This window comes from Hemiscyllium ocellatum, chromosome 10 (assembly GCF_020745735.1).
Source record: "Hemiscyllium ocellatum isolate sHemOce1 chromosome 10, sHemOce1.pat.X.cur, whole genome shotgun sequence".
In the NCBI taxonomy this organism is placed as follows: domain Eukaryota; kingdom Metazoa; phylum Chordata; class Chondrichthyes; order Orectolobiformes; family Hemiscylliidae; genus Hemiscyllium; species Hemiscyllium ocellatum.
The window spans coordinates 96907349-96926435 of record NC_083410.1 but is presented as its reverse complement, the minus strand read 5'-3'; the positions used below and the strand labels follow the sequence as shown (position 1 = coordinate 96926435).

General features: G+C 40.8%; 1 protein-coding gene across 2 annotated transcripts in view; it reads right to left on the bottom strand.

The window, feature by feature from the left end:
* Window positions 1–19087, bottom strand: part of taf5l (TAF5-like RNA polymerase II, p300/CBP-associated factor (PCAF)-associated factor) — a 51168-nt gene that overhangs the window by 17142 nt on the left and 14939 nt on the right. Inside the window, exons 1-2 of one of the 2 annotated variants that reach the window (XM_060831061.1) lie at window positions 3591–3661; window positions 50–214 (exon numbers count right to left, since the gene is read on the bottom strand). Coding sequence is in view for 1 of the 2 variants with exons in the window: in XM_060831060.1 (XP_060687043.1) it covers window positions 3591–3695 (105 nt within the window). In the remaining variant the exon portion in view is untranslated. Of the gene's footprint in view, window positions 1–49; window positions 215–3590; window positions 3696–19087 lie in introns of those variants that run through there. The other variant, XM_060831060.1, reaches the window with a different exon arrangement.

Genomic DNA, 19087 nt, shown 5'->3' with positions numbered 1-19087 from the left:
TGCATTAAGGAAAGTCAGCATTGATTTGTTCTAGGAAAAACGTACTTACCTAACTTGATAGGGTTTCATAATAGTGAGGCTTGAACAGGTAAATAATAGTGTGCCCCAGGGTTGGCATTCGCACCACTGCTTTTCTTGATCTACCTAAAAGACCTCGACATGCGTACGCAGGGTGCAGTTTTAGAATTAACAGAGGGCACAACTTTTGAAAGCACTGTTAAGGGTGAAGAAGAGAACAATAAACTTCAATTGGACATACAGGTTGGTGGAACAGGTAGATGGTTGACAAATGCAATTGGATGCAGAGAAGTACAAGATGAGACATTTTGATGGACAGAATGAGAAGAGATAATAGGAAATAAAAGGTATGATTCTAACAGGATCAGAGAAAGAAAGCGAGAGCGACCTGGGGGGGGCAACCATCGAAAGTGACAGGACAGGTTGAAAAAAAATCATAGATTGCTGGCTTTTTTTTAAAAAGACTGGCACCACAAACAAATGTAACAAAGCTGAACTTCTTTAAAACTGGATTTGGTCTCATGTGAGCACCGAGCCCAATTCTCGGGACTAGTTCTTATGAAGCATGCGAAGGTTTTATAAAAAGAGTGTAGAAACATTTACAACAATGGCTCCAAGGATGAGGAATTTCAGTTGCATGGACAGGGTGGAGAAACTAGGGGTATTGCCCTTAGCAAAGAGCATGTTGAGAGGAGATTATATGTGGAGGTGATCAAAACCAAGCGGGGTCTAGATAGAGTAGACAACGTGCAACTATTCCCACTGATGGAAGGGTCAAGGACCAGAGGACATAGATTTAAAGTAAATAGCAAAAGAATCAAAGGCAATATGATTTTTAAGCAGCAAGTGTTTAAGTCTGGAATGCACTGCTGAGTGTGCAGTGGAGACATGTTTGGTACAGACTTTCAGAAAGGAATAGGATAAGTATCTAAAGCCAAAAACATTGCAGGGCTAATGGGGAAAAAACTGAAATTAGGTGGGACTTGCAAAAGTGCTTTTGCAGACAGCTGGCAAGGACATGGCTGGATAAATGATTTTCACTCGTGCAGACACCATTTTATGAAGAAGTGGGTGCACAGTACCTTTTAGAGTTAAAAGGTAGTGGAACTACCTGACACAGCATGAAGTGTTCTGAATAAGCTAACAGTGTAACATTTGGTTGAAAGCTAGATTAGCTGGGGTGCCTGGAGACGACAGAAACAAATTCAAATTCAGCCAGTTTAAATCATACCCCAAAAATACCAAACTCCAATCAAGTTTGAATTTAGTATACTGACAATCTTAAAAGCCAATGGCACAATACAATGCTTTTTTTTTGGGGGGGGGGTAGAAGACTGGGAAAACTTGAACAGTTGGAGGAGAACTGCCAATCCAATGACATCTGCAGACTGCCTGGAGAATAGCTCTCTTAAAAAGGTACCTTTATTGATTAGTGACCTGTGAAACAGAAATCCTGAAGAAGAAAAAAGAAGATTCGATATCTGACTAGTTTTTGAAAAGTTGAATTGTAGTAAATCTTAATCGGGGGCTTTACTGGACTAGTAATATAGAAGGGAAAGTAAAAGATAGATGAGAGGAAGGAGTTGTAAATAGTTGTTAGCTAATTATTCTTTGTTATGTTTAATAAATAAAAGTTGTTACTTTTATTTTTACTAGTTCTTGGCCTCTCAAATTTTCACATTACTGCACGGAATTTTTTGTTTGTGCTGCTGGTTTAAATTCGGCAGGAGGGTTTACCCAGTTTTGTAATATGCTTTACTTCTGATCAAAATAATGGTGAGTTCCCCCCCCACTGGCAAGGTTCATTTCTGGTGAACCAATACTGAATTGCAGAGGTTTCCTGGATGGATGAAAGGCAAAGCCTGGCTCCATTATGGCAAGTATCAGAAACAACACCAAAGCTCATTTCATTCTTACGGGCAGCCACTTTTCTTTTCAAAACACTACTTTTCACATTATTTGCAGAGCTGCACATGCGAGGGACTTAATCTGGAACAAGCACGGTGTGATTGCACCCAGCTTAGGAGAAACACGGGTTGGCAGCCTCCTGTTATCTCTAAAATGTTGGAAAATGCCAAACTGTCATATTCAGGCTAACGGTGATTAGTAAGTTCATTAAATTGGCATATGGTAACTTAGAACGGAATAAGCAGTAACAACAGAAGTCCCTATATCTTGGATACTCTCTTGAGCAACTTTTACCTGAGAGAATTGGAGTGATTGAACCAATACCATTTTCTGCATTCAATGAAGTTAGTCAAAATGAACTGTTTCCTGGAACTCAAATCAACAATTAAAGCTTAAAGTGCTCACAACTCTGGAGGATAGAATAATTTACTCTCCATATGCCACGGAGTATACAATTATTCTTTGCAAGTGAAAAGATTATTCAAATCTTGTGAAAGTCTCACTGGATTTAATGCTACATTTCCCAGCTGTGTTAGAACATTTATCTTCATTGCTATGCTTTCCCATTTCCATCTAATCGCAGCCACACCGCTGTGAATAGTGAGACCAATTACAGGTAAAACTAGACTCACTGTGCACATGCATCTGACAATGGGTTTGTTCAGCGAGTTAAGAGCAGCTGAAAGTATTTCTCATTCCCAAGGCACCTGCGAGAACAACTTTAAAATTTCAATAGAAAGAAATGATTTTCTCTTTCTAGATGACACCTCTCAAAAAGGAAAGCATGATTTAAAAGGAAAAAAAAAGTGAGTACACTTAGAACAAAATTTTGTTCAACCTAGATCTTAAATTAGCTAATAGAAGACATATCTTCTGAGCTTCTCACACTGCAGTCTTACAGTGAACTTCCTATGCATACAGTACCTGAATCATAGTCACTTAACGCTGTTCGTAAACATTCATTTCTGATTCATTCGGTCATTGGTGATAAATGCTGGCTTGCCAATCTAAAAGGGTGATGGGAAGCCATCTGCTTGAGTACAACCCAGTGGCTGCTCGACCTTTTAAGAGGAAACCACATTGCTGTGCATCCAGAGTAATGTACAGGTTAGACTGATTGGGGGCAGGAGATACGCTTCCTGGAAAGGACATTAGAGGATCAGATGAGCTTTTACAACAACCAAGTTGCCATTACTGCTTTTAACAGATTCATTCAATTAAATGAATTTCTTGATTGTAATGGAAGTCAAATTTAATTCTCTGAATCATTAATCAAGGCCTCTGGATTATTAGTTCTACGTTCCACCATGCTATACCATGCCTCCCAAGCCTGTGGTTACGTTCTGAATTTAGGTGGAGGCTTAAATTTGTGTAACGGCACTGTTAAGTCAGGTGTCATGGAAAATCTTTCTTCTGATCCTGGCATGGCTTAAATGGTTTTTAACTCATTCTGATAACAGACAAATTCCAACTACTGCGCTTTTTTAAAAAAAAGGAAAAATTTATATTGTGACAAGTACATTGTAGTTTTTGTAACGTGAGCTATCAATTTCAGAAACATTATTATGCAAAGATCAAGGTGCACAAACTCAATTCATGAACCACTTTATACAAAGTAAACATTTTCAACCACTAAAATGTATTCTGCTTCTGTCTGAACTTACCAAAAAGGAAGATTTTCAGCCGTGCAAACTGTATTTCATACTGATTAGGATCAGCTTGGCAGGGAGCTGCAGACACCACATTGGGAGAACCAGACTCGGTCTGAACTGTTTTTGAAAATATAAAATGAATGCAATCAGCAAAGAGCTGGCATGTGTAATTAAACTGCATCTAGCCATGAAATTTCCATTTGAAAATAACTGTGCTGACAAGCTGAGATCACTTATACGAAAGACAAGGGCAATTCAACTGGTATGCAGATGAAACTATAATTAAATAGCTTGACTAAGGAGTGACAAAGGCAAAGGCAATTTCAAGGCACGACACACAATTCTTTCAAAGCATTATCAATTCCAGCCATCAACTGGGATTTCATTACAGCAAATTATATGCCATCTTAAACACACATACCTCTCCTTAAAAACATATATCCCCTTCATTCAGCAGATTTTCAACAGACTGCAGTGTGAAATGATAGCTGGGTTGAGAACAACCCTGCAAAAATGGAAGTTTCAACTGGTACATGCTAGCAACTGCCTTAAAAAAAACCACACACAGGTAGCTCAGACAACATTTGGGCCATTGTATTATTTGTATGAATTCTTGCAAAACCTGTCATTGGCCTTGAAGGTGGTTCTAGATATGGACAGTTGCAAATAAACTTTTCAATAACTGCACTTTTACAAAAGCTGTACACTGTGTCGATGCTATGGATTTCGAGGTGTATTTTGTCCTTTTCATTTCTGAAGAGTGGTTTTCAGACATAGGCGCCGAGCTGTCTATGTGTAGCCAATAAATAGCTTGAGGGACCTTGGGATTTTTTTTAAAAAATGGTTTGAACAATAGAAGCAGAATGAACGGGTGGAGTCAGGCTCCAACAGAATCCGGGTTTTAGTTTAGCTTTCAGCAGTTGTTGAGGGGAAGTCGACAGTGGAAGCTGTCTGTCCATCTGTCTCTCTCTCTCTCTCTCTCTCTATCAGAATTCTTTGTTTCAGCTAAAATCTGGAGCTTTCTCTGTTTCTAGAATCACAGTCGAGACAGTCTGTTCCACTGAATCTGCGTTTGCCAAGAGTGCGTTATAATATATTACTATATTGGAACAGTTGCGGTTTATTAGTTAAATAATCTATTGCTCTGTTAAGTTTGCTAACAGAGGCAAGGTTATACCAATTCTTCATTCCTGTGTTTGCATTTTAACTGGGGGGAAAGAATAAAGTGAGCTTTGCTGAAAGCCGAATAGTATGAATAATCAAATTACATCTAGAGCACAGCACCTTACACCTGCCTTTAAATAAGATGAAACTTAACGTCTAGGCTCTCAGAGTCAGATGTACAGCATGGAAACAGACCCTTCGGTCCAACCCGTCCATGCTGACCAGATATCCCAACCCAATCTAGTCCCACCTGCCAGCACCCGCCCATATCTCTCCAAACCCTTCCTATTCATATACCCATCCAAATGCCTCTTAAATCTTGCAATTGTACCAGCCTCCACCACATCTCTGGCAGCTCATTCCATATACGTACCACCCCCTGCGTGAAAAAGTTGCCCCTTAGGTCTCTTTTATATCTTTCCCCTCTCACCCTAAACCTATGCCCTCTACTTCTGGACTTCCCAACCCCAGGGAAAAGACTTTGCCTATTTATTCTACCTATGCCCCTCAGTTTTGTAAACCTCTATAAGGTCACCCCTCAGCCTCTGACGCTCCACAGAAAACAGCCCCAGCCTCTCCTTGTAGCTCAGATCCTCCAACCCTGGCAACATCCTTGTAAATCTTTTCTGAACCCTTTCAAGTTTCACAACATCTTTCTGATAGGAAGGAGACTAGAATTGCACGCAATATTCCAACAGTGGCCTAACCAATGTCTTGTACAGCCGCAACATGACCTCCCAACTCCTGTACTCAATACTCTGACCAATAAAGGAAAGCATACCAAACGCTTTCTTCACTATCCTATCTACCTGCGACTCCACTTTCAAGGAGCTATGAACCTGCACTCCAAGGTCTCTTTGTTCAGCAACACTCCCTAGGACCTTACCATTAAATATAGAAATCCTGCTAAGATTTGCTTTCCCAAAATGTAGCACCTCGCATTTATCTGAATTCAACTCCATCTGCCACTTCTCGGTCCATTGGCCTATCTCCTCACTGTCCACTACACCTCCAATTTTGGTGTCATCTGCAAACTTATAACTGTACCTCTTATGCTCGCATCCAAATCATTTATGTAAATGACAAAAAGAGTAGGACCCAGCACCGATCCTTGTGGCACTCCATTGTTCACAGGCTTCCAGTCTGAAAAACAACCCTCCACCACCATCCTCTGTCTTCTACCTTTGAGCCAGTTCTGTATCCAAATGGCTAGTCCTCCCTGTATTCCGTGAGATCTAACCTTGCTAATCAGTCTCCCATGGGGAACCTTGTCGAATGCCTCACTGAAGTCCATATAGATCACACCTACCGTTCTGCCCTAATCAATCTTCTTTGTTACTTCCCTGCCCCCTCCCTTCCAAAGTCATTGGTTCCAATGTGGACAATGACTTCTTGCTGGCCCCTCTCCCATGACAACATTCTGCATCCTCTCGGAGACATCCTTGATCCTGGCACCAGGGAAACAACACACCATTCTGCTTTTTCTCTGCAGGCCACAGAAACGTTTGTCTGCACCTCTAACGACAGAATCCCCTAACACAATTGATCTCTTGGAAGCCGACGTACCCCTTGTTACATTAGAGCCAGTCTCAATACCAGAAACTTGGCTGTTCGTGCTATGTTCCCCTGAGAATCCATCACCCCCTACATTTTCCAAAACAGCATACCTGTTTGAAATGGGTATATCCACAAAAGACTGCTGCCCTAGGTGCCTACCTCTCTTACCCTTCCTGGAGTTAACCCATCTATGTGACTGTATCTGAGACTTTCTCCCCTTCCTATAACTGCCATCCATCACATACCGTTGTTGTTGCAAATTCCTCATCGCTTCTGTCTGTCTCTCCAAATGATCCACTCGATCTGATAAGATTCGCATCCAACAGCATTTATGGCAGATATAATCCGCAGTAACCCTTTTTTTTTGTAGATATTTTTATTGAAATTTAACATTTTTGCAAATTTACAAAAATAAACAAAACTCTCAAATACAAACATTGATGTACAATTAAATCATATATACAATAGTCATAATTTAACAAAGAAAAGAGAAAGAAAGAAAACAAAAAAAGAAAAAAAAACGAAAAAAGAAAGAAAAAAAACTCAACTTTCTACTAATCTAACCTATAACTAACCAGAGTGTATACCTAAGTCTCTTACATGCTCGGAATGTATAAACATCAAATATAATAAAACCCGTATTCGCGCAGGATTCCTCTCCCAAGGGGCCCCGGAGCAGCCCGGTCCGAAATCTTCACTAAATAAAAGCCCTTGTTAGGATAGCCGAAATATCTGCATTTATATAATTCAAAAAGGGCTGCCATATTTTATAAGATAATTCAGTCTTTTGGTGCACCATATTTGTGAGGAAGTCAAGGGGGATATATTCCATAATTAATCTGTGCCAATTTGAAAGTCCAGGGGGGCCCTCAGCCACCCAGTTCACCAAAATATTTTTCCTTGCACAGAAAGAGAATAGAAAATAGTCTCTTCCCATGCATATCCAGAGATGAGAGGTTCGAAAAGCCCAAAAGGAGAGATACAGGGTCCACCCTAATTTCCGTTCCTAAAATTTCTGTCAGGGTATTTGCCACTTTAGTCCAGTATCTGCGGATTTTCTGACAAGTCCACAAACAATGTACAAGAGTACCCACCTCTATTTTGCATTTAGGACACATTGGAGATGCTCCTGCCTTAAATTTTGCCAGTCGAGCCGGAGCTATATGGGCCCTAGGAAGTATCTTTAGTTGGATAGCCTGAGTTCTGTTACAGATAGCAATTCTTCTAGCATTTTCCCAAATGTCATTCCACATATCCTCAGAGATTTCTAGCCCCAAGTCCTGCTCCCATGTTTTAAGCAGGTCATCCATGTCTCCTGAGACTCCATCATGTAGCAAATGGTATATAGTACTAACGGAGGATGCCCCCGCTGGTCGTAAGACATTACGTTCTCTGTCTGATTTATAAAGACTATCTATTAATGTAGTCTTCCTCTGTATATAATCTCGAACTTGGAAGTATCGAAAGAGATCCCCATTAGGTATTCCGAATTTCAGACGCAGCTGCTCAAAGGACATCAGGATCCCATCTTTAAATAGGTCCCCTAAACATGAGATGCCCCTGGATCTCCAGAGTTTAAAGGTGGCATCTGTAATCCCCGGTTGGAATCCCCATGCGCCTACTATTGGTGCATGGGGGGATGTTTTATGTGAGTTACCCTCATTTTGCCGCATTATATTCCAGGCCTTAATTGTGTTTAATATTATGGGATTTTTACAGTGGTCTGTAATGATTTTCCTCTTATCTGAAAATAAAAGGTTAATAAGTGGGTATTTTACTTGGGAGGCTTCGATATCCAGCCAAATTGATTGTGGATCAGATGAAACCCAATCAGCTATGTAACTTAGTAGGGAGCTTAACTGATATTTCCTAAAGTCTGGGAAGTCCAGTCCTCCCCTTGCCTGTGGAAGCTGTAGCTTCTTCAGCTTAATAAGGGGCCGTCTATGGTTCCAAATAAAGGAGCCCAACCAGCCATATAATTTACGTAGGGCTAGCCTTGGCAGCATCAGCGGGAGCATTCTCATAGGATATAAGAGACGGGGCAGAACATTCATTTTAATTAATGCTATTCTCCCTAGCCAGGAAATCGGAAGGTCTCTCCATCGCTGGAGGTCCTGCCTTATCCTTTCCATTAATTGTACAAAATTAGCCCTATACAGCTGATCAAATACTGGCGTGATAAAAATACCTAAATATAAGAAGCCCTCCAGGGACCAACGGGAGGGAAAAGGGGATCCGTCCATTAAGTGGGGTATCATAGCCAGACCACCCATTGGCATGGCTTCCGATTTTGAAAAATTAATTTTATAGCCTGAGAATGCACTAAATGTATTAATAACTTGAATTAGACGAGGCACTGACATTAAAGGATTACTGAGGAATAAGAGAACGTCATCTGCATAGAGGGTAATTTTGTGTTTACCTGTACCAATCCTCGGGGCCGTTATATTAGGATCAGTCCGGATGGCTTCTGCTAATGGTTCGATTATCAGTGTAAACAACAATGGTGAGAGAGGACATCCTTGACGGCAGCCCCTACCCACACTGAAGCCATCCGATCTTAACCCATTAGTAATAACAGCTGCTTTGGGGTCATTATACAATGTTGAAACCCATTTGGTAAACACCTGTCCAACGCCAAACCTTTCCAATGTGTAAAATAAATATGACCATTCAACCCTATCAAATGCCTTTTCCGCATCCAATGAAATTACTACTCCTGGTATCTTTCCCTGATGACAGGCTTGGATCATATTCAAGACCCTTCTGATATTATTGGATGATCTGCGGCCCTTAATAAATCCCTTCTGGTCCTCCTTTATAATATATGGCAGTACCCTTTCTAGTCTTAGTGCTAACATTTTTGAGAGAATTTTAAAGTCTACATTTAGTAAGGATATTGTTCTGTAAGATGCACAATCTTCTGGGTCTTTTCCTTTTTTGAGGATAAGAGAAATATTTGCTTCTTTCAGCGTGGGCAGGAGACAGACCTGACTATGCGCAAAATTATACATATCCATAAGTGGGTCAACCAATATTCCTGTAAATTCTTTATAGAATTCAGCTTGAAAACCATCTGGGCCCGGTGCTTTTCCGCTCTGAAGTTGCCTAATTGCCTCAAGTATTTCTTGGACTGTTAAAGGGGTATTTAGGGCCGACACCTGTTCCGGAGTCAGGCCCGGGAAGGTCAAATTTTTAAAAAATGACTGCATCCTCCTAATCCTATCTTCACAATCCTGCGATCTATATAGTTCAGAATAAAATTCTTTAAAGGTCGCATTGATCTTTTTATGATCATGAGTCAGGGTACCTGTACTTTCCTTGATGGTCGGAATAGTTTGAGGGGCTTTCTTTTTCTTTGCAAGAAATGCTAAGTATCTACCCGGTTTGTCGCCATATTCATATAATCTTTGTTTCGCAAATAATATTTCCCTTTTAGCCGTTTGAGTAAGCGCGGTGTTTAAAGCTGTCCTAAGAGCTGTAATCCTCTGCAATTTTGTGATAGAAGGTCTATCAGCGTATGCTGTTTCGGCTGCTTTTAGGCGAGCTTCGAGCAGACGCTGTTGCTCTCCCTTCATTTTCCTCTGGGTCGCTGAATAGGAGATGATCAAACCTCGTGCATAAGCTTTGATGGTCTCCCACATCATTGACGGATTGCTAGCCGTACCAGTATTAATTTCTAAAAAAGTTTTAAGTTCTTGGGAGAAGTACTTTAAAAATTTGCTATCTTTTATCAGGAAGGGGTCCATACGCCAATGCCGAGCAGATGTCCCATTGTTCTTTACCTTAGTTTCCATGTATACAGCGGCACGGTCAGAGATTGCTATAGTACCTATTTTACAGGTTGCTATAGAGTTTAGAAAAATCGATGGGGCAAAAAACATATCAATTCTTGCGTGACATTTATGTGGATTAGAGTAGAAAGAAAAATCTCTACCCTGTGGATGGAGACATCTCCATACATCTACCAATCCTAATTCTTTATTCAGGTCCGCCAGTTGTCTAGATCTGGGAGATACTCCAGCGGCACTCTTGGGAATCCTGTCTATTTCCGGATCCATAATACAATTAAAGTCTCCCCCTATAATTGTATGACGGGCACCAAAGGCCATCAGTTTTGAAAAAGCTTCCGTTATGAATTTAAAGGGGTGTGCCGGGGGGCAGTATACATTTAAGATCCCATATTCCTCTCCATTTATGAGGGCTTTAATCAAAATATATCGTCCAGATTCGTCTTTTATCTGATTTAGAATTTTCAAAGGGAAGTTCTTCCGGACAAGGATAACGACTCCCTTGCTTTTTGAATTAAAAGAGGAAAAAAAGGCCTGATCAAATCCGCCCTGTCGTAATTTTAAGTGTTCTTTATCCGACAGGTGTGTCTCCTGTAGGAGAGCTATATCAACTCTCTCCTTAAGATTTGATAATATTTTCTTCCTTTTAACTGGCGAATTACTCCCCCTGACATTCCAGGTGCACCATTTAACCGACTGTTCAGCCATAATCATCTGGACAGATCCGAGACCCCTCGGGAGGGGAAACCCTATCTAGAACATCCCGAGCATGGAGCATACAAGATTTACAAAAGTAAAGATTCTCTGATACACAAAACAATATAACAAAAAACTCTTTCTAAGTATAAAAAATATAAAACATTCCGAATTGGAGATTTTCTCCCTTGTTCCCAGGGAGCGTCACTTCCTCTCCCACAGTCCATCTTACCCTCTTCCAACCAGTGCCCCACCCTTGACCCAGGTGTTCCTCAATAAAATGAGGAGAATTCAAATATAATATAAAGCTAGAGTTAACAGTGAACACCCCACCCCCACCCACACCCACATCTAAATATATTTGGGAATATTAATACCATATATAACTATAAGATTACAATCTCAACATGTAATACTTAAATATAATACCACAAAATAACAGGGGAAAGAAAAACAACCCCGCTCCTAAAAACAGAAGTAAAATAGAATAAGGTAACCACCTCTCCCCATCAACATTAACCAAACGCCCCAATATATATATATATATAATAATGGGAAAGGCAGACCAGCGTCCACAATCTCTTACAGTTTATTTAAGAGAGTCCAAGAATTCCTTAGCCTTCTCCGGTGATCCGAAGTTATATATGGATCCTTCGTGGCTAAGGCGTAGCGTCACTGGATATCGTAAGGAGTACTGGATATTTAAGTCCCTTAAACGCTTCTTCGCCTCATCGAATGCCTTCCTCTTTCGGACCAAAGCTGGGGAGAAGTCCTGGAACAGCATGATCCTGGATCCTTTGTGGGTCATAGCTTGGGGATCTTTTCCCAGATTTCTTGAGGCTTCCAGGAGCATCTGCCTCTCCCTATAGCTCTGCAGCTGGAACAGGACCGGGCGTGGGCGCTGGGTTGAGCCGGGCCCACATACTGTGACCCGGTAGGCCCATTCTACCTTTACCTGGCCTGATCCATTATGCAGATTTAAAAGTTGTGGCAGCCAATGCTCTAAAAATGCTGTCAGCTGACCTCCCTCTTCCTGCTCGGGCAGGCCCAACAACCGAATATTTTTTCTACGACATCGATTTTCGAGGTCATCAATGTGGTTTTCTAGGTTCTGGACTTGATTCTCGAGAAAACGGGATGTGGTCGGCTGTTGATTTTATCCCAGTCTCTGAGGCTGCGGCCTTCGACTCCACCTCTCTGACTCGGCACTCCAATTCCTGAATGTCTCTGCCCTGCTTCTGCAGCTCGGCTGATTGAGTCTCGGCAGAGCAGAGAAGCACTGCCGAGACTCATCGATAAAAGCATCAATCTTCGCCTCCCACCTGGCAAACATCTCCTCAAAGCACATCTTCATTGGTAAATCTCCTAAAGTAGCTGAAGACACCTTTGTTGCAGATGAAGAGGGAGAGGGTGGGGGAGGGGTCCCTGCTTTCTTAGAGCCGCCTGTTCCCTTCCCTTTACTCATTTTCCAGCTAGTATTAGACTATTTAAATGTACTAATAGGTAACTATTTAAGGTTAACAACTATTATAAATGGTTTAGTGAGTGTGGTGGGGGTGGATAGCCCACTTTTCCCAAGTTTTGGGTAGAGCACTGTGGACTCAGTCTTGCTGGGTCGCCGCCATCTTGGATCCCCCCGCAGTAACCCTTAAACTCTCTTTAAACTCCCACATCTGACAAGAAGTACGTATCACTGCAAAGGCCATTTTTGCTCCTTCACAATCTACAGACCCAGAAAATAACACCATCTTATTCCTCTACAAACACTGCCCCAGGTAAATGAATAGCTATGGCTTATATTTTAAGTTTAATCAAGAGACTTATCTCCAAAAACTCAATCAAGAAAGAACCCACTGTACTCACTAATACAGCCTTTCTCTTGGACAGACTTAAAACAATTAACTTATCTGATTCTGTGCTGTGAACTTGGCCCAACAGTTCCTCCAAGATTAGTTGTGAATTTCACTGTTTGTTAATTTTCCCAGATGCACTCTCATGTCCAGCGATACACGAATTCAAACAGCAAAGGCGGTAAAGGGTAACTAGGGAGAGAATAGGGCCCCTCAAAGGTCAGAAAGGCGGCCTGTGTGTGGAGCCACAGAAAATGGGGGAGATACTAAATGAGTATCCCTTGATATATTTGCAGGGGGTCTGGTCTGCTCCATAACAAAACACATTTTGATATGCTCAATTGCCAAAATGTGCTCTGAAAGCTTCAATATGAAGATCTGGCAGAACAAAAATCATATTACTGGAACAGTTAGATGTTTCTTGAATACACTCAAGCAATCTTTTGCAATGGTCCAACATTCTACTTACCACAGGAATATTTTAAATGCCACAATGCATAATGTTTATTCCAGTACTAAAATTGCCTGTCTTGAAATATGGGAAACAATGAAAAGTCCGTATGTATTACATACTTGTACTTGTAGGATTATGATTCCTATTGTGTGGAACTGGCTCACACATCGGCTATCAGATTAGCTGAGCGTGCAGGGTCCTTTCTGTGAAGGACTGTAATAAACAGTTGCTGTTTTATAAAATGACCAGATTTAGAACTAATATGTCATGATCCAATTTGGACTCATGACTCCAAGCACCAAGCCATATACAACCTGTTGGGGTTTGTACAAGCAGCAACATATACATTTAGTCAGTCAAATATATTAAAATCTTTTTTCTTACCTCTTGTTTGATACTATTCAGTAGCCATTTTTAGCTTTACTGTCTCTTTTATTGTGATTTTTATTCATGGGAAGTGGGTACAGGTGGCAAAGAAATTTCTATCCCATGAGTATGGGTAGATTTAACTCTGATATGAACGACACATGCAAACCAAATGCAGCTTCCACTTGCACATAATATTAACTAATTCAATTCAATTAAAATCTGTGTTCACAACTTACGCTTGCTTTTGAAGCCCAAAGGAATGAGGCCATTTCGCTGGTTCATAATGATAATTTACATATAATTACAATATTCAAAATACCACCCACTTTGCATTATATATTATCTTGCATTTCATGGTACTAACTTTCTTTCAACTGCTCAAATAAAATTCAGATTGCAGACCACATTAAAGTCACATGTGACTCCTCAACTCAACTTAATTTCAAATAGAAATATGCTTTTAAAAAAACACAATCAAATTCTGTAATATAGAGAACTCCCACAACCATTTCTTTGGGAGTTGCAACTGTTGGATTGGAACAATTGGTGTTGATTTAATTATCACGAGTTAATTAGTATTTTTCAAAAAGCTTCAGCCAGCTCCCATGTATTTTATTTTTAACGCTGATGCATTTGGGAACTGATTCTTCCAATAGCTGGTTTTATACAGCTAGTTAGCCTCAAAAGCGAGGATTAAGGACCTCGATGTGGTGCCGACCTGTAGAACAAAACTGAAGTCCATCTATCCTAAACGATTCCATTATCAACCGTATGTTTCTCCAATGATCATTTAAATGCCTTAAAAGTTAGCAATTCTACTAGTGTTGTAGGCGGGGCATTCCAGGCCCTATTACTCTCGGAGTAAAGAAACTACCTCTGACATCTGTCCTGTATCTATCACTCAATTTAAAGCTACGTCCTCTCGTGCTAGCCATCACCATCTGAGGAAAAACGCTCTCACTGTGCACCCTATCTAACCCTCTGATTCTATGTCTCAATTAAGTCACTTCGCAATCTTCTTCTAACAAAAACAGCCACAAGTCCTTCAGTCTTTCCTCATAAGACCTTCCCTCCATACCAGGCAACAGCTTAGTAAATCTCCTCTGAACTGCTTCATATTCTTCCTATAATGCAGTGACCAGAACTGCACACAATACTCCAAGTGCGGCCGCACCAGAGTTTTGTACAGCTGCAGCCTGACCTCAGTCCCGAAACTCAATCCCTCTACGAATAAAAGCGAACACACCATATACTTTCTGAACAACCCTGTCAACCTGGGTGAGAACTTTCAGGGATCTATGTAGATGGACACCAAGATCTCTCTGTTCATCTACACTACCAAGAATCTTACCAGTAACCCAGTACTCTGCATTCCTGTTGCTCCTTCAGAGTAAATTACCTCACACTTTTCTGCATTAAACTCCATTTGCCACCTCTCAGCCCAGCAGTGCAGCTTATCTATGTCCCTCTGTAACTTGCAACAGCCTTCAACTGTATCTACAACTGTACCAACCTTAGTATCATCCACAAATTTACTAACCCATCCTTCTACGCCCACATCTAGGTCATTTATAAAAATGACAAACAGCACTGGCCCCAAAACAGATCCTTGCAGTACACCACTAGTAACTGAACTCCAGGAAGAACATTTCCCATTAACCACCACCCTCTCTTTTTTTAGCTAGCCAATTTATGATCCAAACCACAAAATCACCCCCAATCTCATGCCTCCATATTTTCTGCAATAGCCTATCGTGGGGAACCTTATCAAATGCCTTACTGAAATCCATATACAACACATCAACGGCTTTACATCTATCCATCTGTTTGGTCACCTTCTCGAAGAACTCAATAAGGTTTGTAAGGCACAACCTGCCTTTCACAAAATTGTGTTGACTATTCCTAATCAAATTATTCCTTTCTAGATGATTATAAACCTTCTCTTGTGTTATCCTTTCCAACACTTTACCCACAACCGAAGTAAGATTCACAGATCTATAATTACCAGGGTTGGCTCTACTCCCCTTCTTAAACAAAGGGACAACATTTGCCATCTTCCAGTCTTCTAGCACCATTCCTGTCGACAATGACGACATAAAGATCAAAGCCAAAGGTTCTGCAATCTCCTCCCTGGCTTCCCAAAGAATCCTAGGATAAATCCCACCTGACCCAGGGATTTATCTATTTTCACACTTTGCAGAATTGCTAACACCTCCTCCTTGCAAATCTCTCTCCCGTCTAGTCTAGTAGATTGTATCTCAGTATTCTCCTCCACAACTTTATCTTTTTCCTTTGTGAATACTGACGAAAAATGTTCACTTAGAGCTTCCCCTATTTCCTTGGACTCCACAGACAACTTCCCACTACGATCCTTGATTGTCCTTAATCTCACTCCAGTCATGATTTTATTCCTGATTCACATATAGAAAGCTTTAGAGCTTTCCTTGATCCTACCTCCCAACAACTTCTCATGTCCCCTCCTGGCTCTTCTTAGCTCTCTCTTTAGGTCTTTCCTGGCTAACCTATAACTCTCAAGCCCCCTAACTGAGCCTTCACATCTCATCCTAACATAAGCCTTCTTTTCTTCTTCTTCTTCTTTAGTAACCACAGCTCTCTCGCTTGACCATTTCCTCCCTGCCTGACAAGTACATATTTATCAAGGACCCGCAGTAGCTGTTCCTTGAATAAGCGTCACTTTTCAATTGTGCCCATGCCCTGCAGTTTCCTTCCCCATCCTATTCATTTTAAATCTTGCCTTATCACATCATAATTGACCATATCATTCTACTGTTAAGACACCTGCAATATTGTGGAAGTGCAAAGATTTGTCAGACAGATGTTGGTCTCCCAGAATCCAAACAAGCAAGCATCTGCACAATAGCTGTTCGTGACATGCCTAACTGGGGTTTAGGTTTCTTGTCACACATCTACAAAGATGCAATAAAACCAGTTGTCATCTTTTCTCCTGCAAGCTATAAAAATAATGGGGCAAATGTAAAAAAAACTGGATAACCATAAAAATAGCAACAACTTACATTTATATAGAGCTAATAATGTAGCTAAACAATCCAAGGCATTTCACAGGAAAGTCAGTAAACGAAATTCGTCACAGAGTCCAAAAGTAAAGCTATTCGGGCAGATAGCTAAAATTTTGGTCAAAAATATAGGTCTGTAAGCAGGGTCTTAAAGAAGGAAAGAAAGTCAAAGAGGTCGAGGAAGCAAATCTTAGAGTTTAGGGACTTAGCAGCTATCAGTGGAATGATTAAAACTGTGACAATCAGAACTGGATGAGTGCAGAGATCTCAGTAGTACAGCTGGAGGAGACTGCAGAGATAGGGCAGAGACAGGCAACAAATATATCTGAAAACATGGAGGAGAATTTTAAAATTGAAATACTGCTTAACTCAGAGTCAGTGGATGTTTTTGAGTTCAAGTTACATGGCATGCTTAGATCTGGGCAGCACAGCATTGTGTAAGGTAGAACACACAAGCTAGCAAGGAGTGCTTTGGAATAGTCAAGTCGAGGGATAGCAGACACATTATTAAGGGTTTTGGCATATCAGCAGAGATGGGATGGAAACAGAAGTAGACTTTCTTAATAACTGAAAGACCTTAATAACTGAACTAAAAATGTGGTGAGAAGCTCATCCTGGGGTCAGCAAGATTGCAAATTGACTGGATTAGTCACAGTTACCAGGGAAATGGCAAGAGAATAGGGTTTGTGGGGAGTCCGAGGTCAATTTGTCTTTTCAATATTTAGTCGAGCACTAATTTCTAATCATCTAAAACTAGCTGCCAGGGAAACAGTCTGATAATTTAGGGATAAATATAACTTTAAAGTACAAAAGGACATCCAAAAGACATTGTCTGCAATTATAAACAGAACTGGGATTTCAGCACAGAGGCCTGTGGGATTCCACTTGTCACATCTTGCCAATTGGACAAAGAGCCATCTATATATCCTCTATTTTCTGTCAGCTAGCCAAGCTTCTGCCCATGCTATGATTTTATCCCCTATACCATGAGTTTTTTCATTGCTCAGTAACATTTTGTGTGGCACTTTGACAAATTACTTCTGAAAATTCAAGTACTATATGTCCACATGCTCCCTTTTGTCCACAGCACATTACCCCCTCAAAGAAATCCAATAAAATGGTAAAAGAAAACTTGCCTTTCACAAAATCATGTTGACTCCTCCTGATTACCGTACATCTTCCTAAGTGCTGAGCTATAACCTCCTTAAATGATGAATTCTAAGACCTTCCTGCTCATGACAGATGACAAGCTGATTGGCCTATAGTTTATTTTGTCTGCCTCCCCTCCTTCTTGAATAGAGGAGTTATATTTGCTACTTTCTAGAATCAAGTGAATTTTGGAAAATTCTGCTTTAAAAAATTCTGAATCCTCACCTATATTACCATCATTTCTGTTTATATTCTTTCCAGAATTTTTCCAGTTTATTTACAAACTAAAATCATCTGTGATTACTACCATGCTTTATCACAACCATCCAATATTTCTTCTTATATCCTTGGTCCACATTGTGATTACTGTTAGGTAGCTTGTAGACCACTCCCACTAATGACCTCTTTCCCATAATATTTCTCATCCTCATTCAAATCAGCTCTATATTCTGATTTCCTGCACCAAGGTCATCCTAAACAATTGCACCAACGACATTCTTGATGAACAGTGCCAGCCTTCCACCGTTACTTATCTTCATATTCTGATTGTATGCCATGTACCTCTCAATATTTCGGACCCAAAAACTAGCCAGTGTGCAACTATATCTCTAAAGAGGTCAAAACAATGATTGCAGATGCTGGAAACCAGATTCTGGATGAGTGGTCCTGGAAGAGCACAGCAGTTCAGGCAGCATCCAAGGAATCCTGATGAAGGGCTTTTGCCCGAAACGTCGATTTCGCTGCGCCTTGGATGCTGCCTGAACTACTGTGCTCTTCCAGCACCACTAATCCAGAACCATATCTCTAACGTCTATCAGATCATATTTATTTACTTCAGTGTATGCAAATAATCCAGTGAATGTGTTATCTGTAACATGCATTCAGTTACAGATTTTTGGTTCGACTCTTGTGCATCTTGGTGACATCCATCTTTGACTGTTGGCATATGCTTAGGTTTATTTTCTCTGTACTTTTCCGTCATTCTCTGACTTTCATTTCCCAAATTACTATTTGCTCTCCTGCAATGTCTGTACCCCTTCAAATGCAATGTCTACCCCAAGCATGATCCCTCACCCACATTACTCAGTTTGAATCACTCCCTACTTCCCTAGTTCTATGGTTTGCCAGAACACTGGCCGCAGTGGTTCAGGTATATATTGCCCCAGCGGTACAGGCCTCACTTGCTTCAGTACTGAGGCCAGTGCCTCACACATTCTCCTCATCTTATGTGCCCTCTGACAATTAGCACATGGCTTAGGTAACAAATCAGAAATGATTGCCCTTGAGACTCAGCACTTAAATTTGGTGAATCTTGCTCCTTGCTGCATAGTGTATCTATTCCCTCTGACTACATTGTCATGACATTTGTTTTCACTCTGCCTGCACAAGAGGTACCCTGAATCAAAGTAAGCTGGTCCGATTGCTACTCCTCCCTACAGACCTT